Here is a 5301-nt window from a genome sequence, read left to right as displayed (position 1 = left end):
TTAGCAACTCTTAACAAATGCCATTTTATTTAGTTTTTGCCTTCTGTTTTTGCCTGAAAATAAGTTCCTGGCAATTAATTGAATATTACTGAAATTTTGTAAGAACTTCTTTCCTCCACAATCCCAACCAACTTTGAGTAATCTCTTATATTAGATCAATTTGCTTCAGGTGACATTCAATTGTCACAAGCAAAGCATTTTACTTTTACCATGACAAAAACAAAACCAATCAGTGCACCCATCTAGTTTTCAAGTGATATTTTCCAAGAGAAAACTTCTAATTTCACTTGTAACAGAAACCTAGTGAAAACATATGAGTGTTCCTTAATTTCTTTTTCTTTTTCTTCATGCACATGCTCCTGGTTTTGCTGAGGAAAGTCATCATCTAACTGTAACTTTTCTGATCATAGCAGTGCATGAGAAAATGAAATAAATTATGTGTACAAAGCAAGTTCTATGTTATAGGCAGTACTTTAACACATCACATGCCAATCCTCCACAAGATGGAGGATTGTGTTATATAAGATCATGTTGACCACTATGTGCATGGTTAGTAATCAGATCTTCATCCAGAACCTGAGCACTCAGACAATACACTGGTACCAATACTTGGTACTAGAATTGGCCAGAAAGGTGCAATTGACTTAAATATGAACAGAGTTAGAAGAGAAAGTGCCTTAGAACAAAACATGGAGTTTTCTTGGTGTCTTTGGAAAAAACTTTGGTATTGGCAAACATGAGAATCTCAAGAATGCTGCTGGTTATAAGAGTAAAAGATGAGTGTTTGGGGATATATTGTTGTGTTCCAGATCTTTGAGAATATTCTCTGAGTGTGAGAGAGTGTAAGTATGAATGTGGGTTACTTTTAAATTACTTTTGGAGGCTGAAACTGGCTTCATTGAATACAGTCATCCATAATACTGGATGATAAGTATCATCAGTGTTCATTTGGATTGCAAACTGCCTTGTCTACTCTGCTGCCAAATATCAACATTAATCACATAACCACCAGATGAAACAGAAGAGAGGCAATATGTACAAAAAAAAAAAACCCTGTAAAAAAAATAAGTACAGCAGAGATGAGTCCTACATACATCCAGAGAACAATGAACTGTTTCTGAAATAGAGACCTACACATAAGTTTGCTAGGTAGAAGACAGATAGCCAAACTTTATGCATTTTAAGGTTTCAAGGTAGCAATAACATCTTCAAGAAGCAGGGTGGTGAAATGCAGGGAAGTCTCTCAGTCTATTTCCTTTGCTTCTCAGGCTAAGGCCCCATACTTTTTGTATGGCATTCTTCATCTCCATGTTTCTTAGTGTGTAAATCAGAGGATTGAGCATGGGGGCAATGATAGTGTAAAAGAGGGCAAATACTTTGTCTTCTGGTAAAGTAGTTGCTGGTCGAATATAAATAAACAGTAAAGGAGCAAAAAACAGGACAACCACAGTGATATGTGAACTGCAGGTAGAGATGGCTTTGCGGCGATTCTCTGCAGAGTAAGACCTGACAGTATATAGGATCACAGCATAAGATATCAGCACAACCACAAAAATCACCATGCCAATCAGTCCAGAATTGGCAATGACCAAGAAACCAATCTTGCTTGTGTCAGTGCAGGCCAGTTTGAGCAAAGGATACACATCACAGAGGTAGTGATCTATTTCATTGGGGCCACAGTAGGGTAAGAAGACAGCCAGGAGAAACTGACCAAAGGAATGCAGGAATGCCCCAGCGCAGTAGGCAGCAATCATGGCATTACACTTCTGCCTGCTCATGATGACTGTGTAGTGCAGGGGCTTGCAGATGGCCACATAGCGGTCATAGGCCATCCCTGTGAGGATGAAGATCTCGATGCCCCCAAAGAAGTGCATGGAAAAGAGCTGTGTCATGCATCCAGTATAGGAAATGGACTTCTTGGTCAATAGCGAGTCCATGATGAGCTTGGGGGTAACAGTGGAGGTGTAGCAAAGATCTGAGAGTGACAGGTAGCTCAGGAAGAAATACATGGGCTGGTTAATGAGCTGACTACAGCTGATGGAGATCATGACTAGCAGGTTTCCAGTCAAAATTGCAATGTAGCAAAGTAAAAACAGGAAAAAGCAGAGAATGCCTATTTCCTTTTGCTGAGAAAGTCCTAAAAGAATAAATTCTGTGATGTTATTCTTATATTCCATGATCCAGAGCAGGTTGTGGTCACCTGTAATTAGATGAATCATGATTATTGGGCTACATTTAAATATGTTGATAGATCATATGGCCCTCCAGATAGAAGCAGAGTATGCTGGAAATGATTTAAAAGTTGAAGCAAATGGAAATTTCATTTTTATTTATGAAGAATTTCCTACAATGCCTTTTCTCACTGTTGAAATTACTAATTATTACTAAATATCTTAGATAGCTGAGATGAAGACTAGCATTGCAGAATAATGGAGAACATCTAACAGTTTTATCCTCATGTATTATGAAACATAACTGGATATTAAATACCAATAGGATGGTAGAATTGACACTTTTAGTGGGGAAAAAAATCAGATCAGAGATTTGCTCTCCTATTTGTTATTGAGGAAATAGCTACAAAATGAAACATTGAGCAAAAATACTACAGAAATACAAATATTTGAAGAATGATATGTAGGTAATATTTTAAGTGAGAAACTCCCTTCTGTATATTCTATTTAAAAATATACATAGAAAATCATCAATTTGAGATATTTGGGATCATGAGGAAGATGTACATGACTTCTCTTGTGTTTAATTTATAAATTTGTTTAAACTTCTAGATCTACTTAATTTTTCAGTAAAGAACTGTTTTTCACATTCAACTAAAACCATCATAAGAGAGGAATGTTATCTTCATTTTCAAGCATATTAGAATAATAATGTATATTTGGCATTCAACTAGGTATTTGAAAAAAATAACAGCAATTTTACTTTGCATTTTAATCTTACCTGATGTCTTACCCCCTCACACAAAAATAAACTTATTTTAATTGGTGTACCTATGTGGTCCAGCTTTTCCTCACCAGCCATCCTGACAGTGCTTAGCCCTTACATGACTAGTGCAGGAATCTTGGGCTGGTTCTTTCCTGCTCCTTCCATTATTTTTACCTCCTCCTTATCACTGTCACAAAGTAATGCAAGTTCAAGTGTGTTCATGTCTCTGTGGCTATAAAAAGGCTTAGGGTAACAAACTTGCTTACTATTTGTAGAATCTCAAATGAGATCAATGGACTAAGGAAGAACTATTGAAAATCAATATGTTGATCATTCACTTAATCACACCAGTCACTCTCTAAGATCAGCTATATAAGACAAATGATCAGCACTAGTGTAATTACATTTTACTTTCAATACTATAACTCTTTTCCCTTTCAGTAAAGTTACCATTCAAATTTGTGTATAAAAAGTGAAAAAATCAATCCCTCCAGAGTATGAAAGTCAGTAGTAACTGTGAGAAAATTACCTTTTGGCATTCCTTATCCAAAATAATCAGGAGAGGGGCTTGTATAGTGTTCAAGTAAGACATTTCAATCGATTAACTATTGCACTGTAAGCTTTTACATTAATAAAAAAATGTAAAATAATTTAGTCGGGTTCTAACTTCTCCTCAAAGTTACATCCTTCTGATTTAGTAAAAATGACTGCAAGTTAAATTTTTCATTTCAGTGTAGTCTTTTTCTCATGTGTAATTTACTGCATGAGTTTGACCAATTCACTTTTTCTCAGGCCTTTGACCTGACCTGTATATTAATATTCTGCCTGACATATTGGTTGCAGTTCTCTGATATTCTTTATCAAGTAACAGACAAAAGTGTGCTTTAAAATATAGTGCAAATGTCATTAGGTTAATGTCTTTCCAGGCCCAAACTGGAAAACAGATAAGCAAAAAATTATCCCAACAACTAACTAAGGACTTTGATAATGCAGATTATTGTTTTTGATATTTCAGACAAAACACAAAAATATTTACAAGTGATAATCACATATACATATTCAACCCCTGTTTATTAGAAAGCAGAGAATGTTAAAAGGAGCTATCATTTAATATACTTTATCAATCTTATAGAAACACCATATGTTGCATGAGTCCAAAACCTTAATCTGTGCTCCACAATTACTTGGAAGTATTGCATTCTAAATTTTCAGTTATTCTATAGAAAACTAAGAAGGCATAGCAATTATATTCTAAAAGAATAATCTCACATTTTCAGGCTTTTAAAACATATAATGTCATGTTATTATAAGCTATCCTTAAAAAACCTGGATTATTTGGGTAACAACACCAATCTTAATCTCATCTGACTGTATTACTTCCTAACTCCCTGATTTAAAATATGCTCTGTACCTTTCATTTATTTCAGTTAAATGATAAATAAATGTTAAGTGTTAAAGTAGATCTTTAATAAAGAAAATGTGGTATAAATGCATAATGGAGTTTTACTCAGTTACAAAGAAAAATGAAATTATGGCATTGCTAGTGAGTAGATGAAACGATTCTTTAAGGGAATCATAACTTGGTCAGTGTCAGGTTTATTGCCTTAACCTTTAACTGTAGACATAAGAGAAAAAAATAAAACAAGATTTCATGACTTTCATTTCTGTGTTGAATCTTGATTTAAAACAATTTCAGAAAAATTACACAAACTTTCTGAAACTCACATTTTTGTCTATTAAGTAACAAAAACAAAAATAGTTTATCAGTTTGCATAAACTCTAATTAATTAATCATTACATATTTGGGGGCAGATATTATGCCAAGTGAACAAAACCTGAAATAACTGAGGTTTAACTGAAATTTTCATGTAGTACAATCCTTATCTGGTCTTCCAAAATAAGATTGTAAATACGTCATTGTCAGATATTGCAGAAGCATTTAATCACTTAGATACATTGTAAGATTTAAAATTTAATCAGTTACATAGCCTCTGTCAACATTTTGCTTTAAAATATTAATTTCTGTTCATTTTATACAGCCCTCACAATATTTTGATCTTCTAATTAATTAATATATACTTGTCAAACTAATGAAAAAATTATTTTTATGCAATTGAAAAAATGAAATCTAAGCCAAATTTTAATGTATAGTACAATCTGTTTAAGCCTTTTGTGAAGTACTGAGCAGTTATAAATTCATACTAGACAGAACATTTGTATTTGAAGTTCCTGAAGAATGACAGACATTCAGAGATTGTCATTTAAAGTGGTCCTGATTTCTAACAGTATCCTCTGTGTTAGCAAAAGGGCCACTCGAAACTGACACTACAACCTTCTGCCTTTCCCAATCTTTTGACTTAGGGT

The 5301-nt window shown here is 34.0% G+C and overlaps 1 protein-coding gene across 1 annotated transcript; it reads right to left on the bottom strand.

The window, feature by feature from the left end:
• Positions 1–313: 313 nt before the first annotated feature.
• Positions 314–2404, bottom strand: LOC306638895 (olfactory receptor 4P4-like). The gene has a single exon (XM_079102345.1). It carries the CDS (start codon positions 2217–2219, stop codon positions 1209–1211), a length of 1011 nt encoding a protein of 336 aa, XP_078958471.1. The 5' UTR covers positions 2220–2404; the 3' UTR covers positions 314–1208.
• Between the last annotated feature and the right edge of the window lie 2897 nt (positions 2405–5301).

The sequence above is a fragment of the Sciurus vulgaris genome (genome assembly GCF_902686455.1).
Source record: "Sciurus vulgaris genome assembly, chromosome: 11".
Taxonomy (NCBI): domain Eukaryota; kingdom Metazoa; phylum Chordata; class Mammalia; order Rodentia; family Sciuridae; genus Sciurus; species Sciurus vulgaris.
This window is presented reverse-complemented; position numbering and strand designations above follow the sequence as displayed.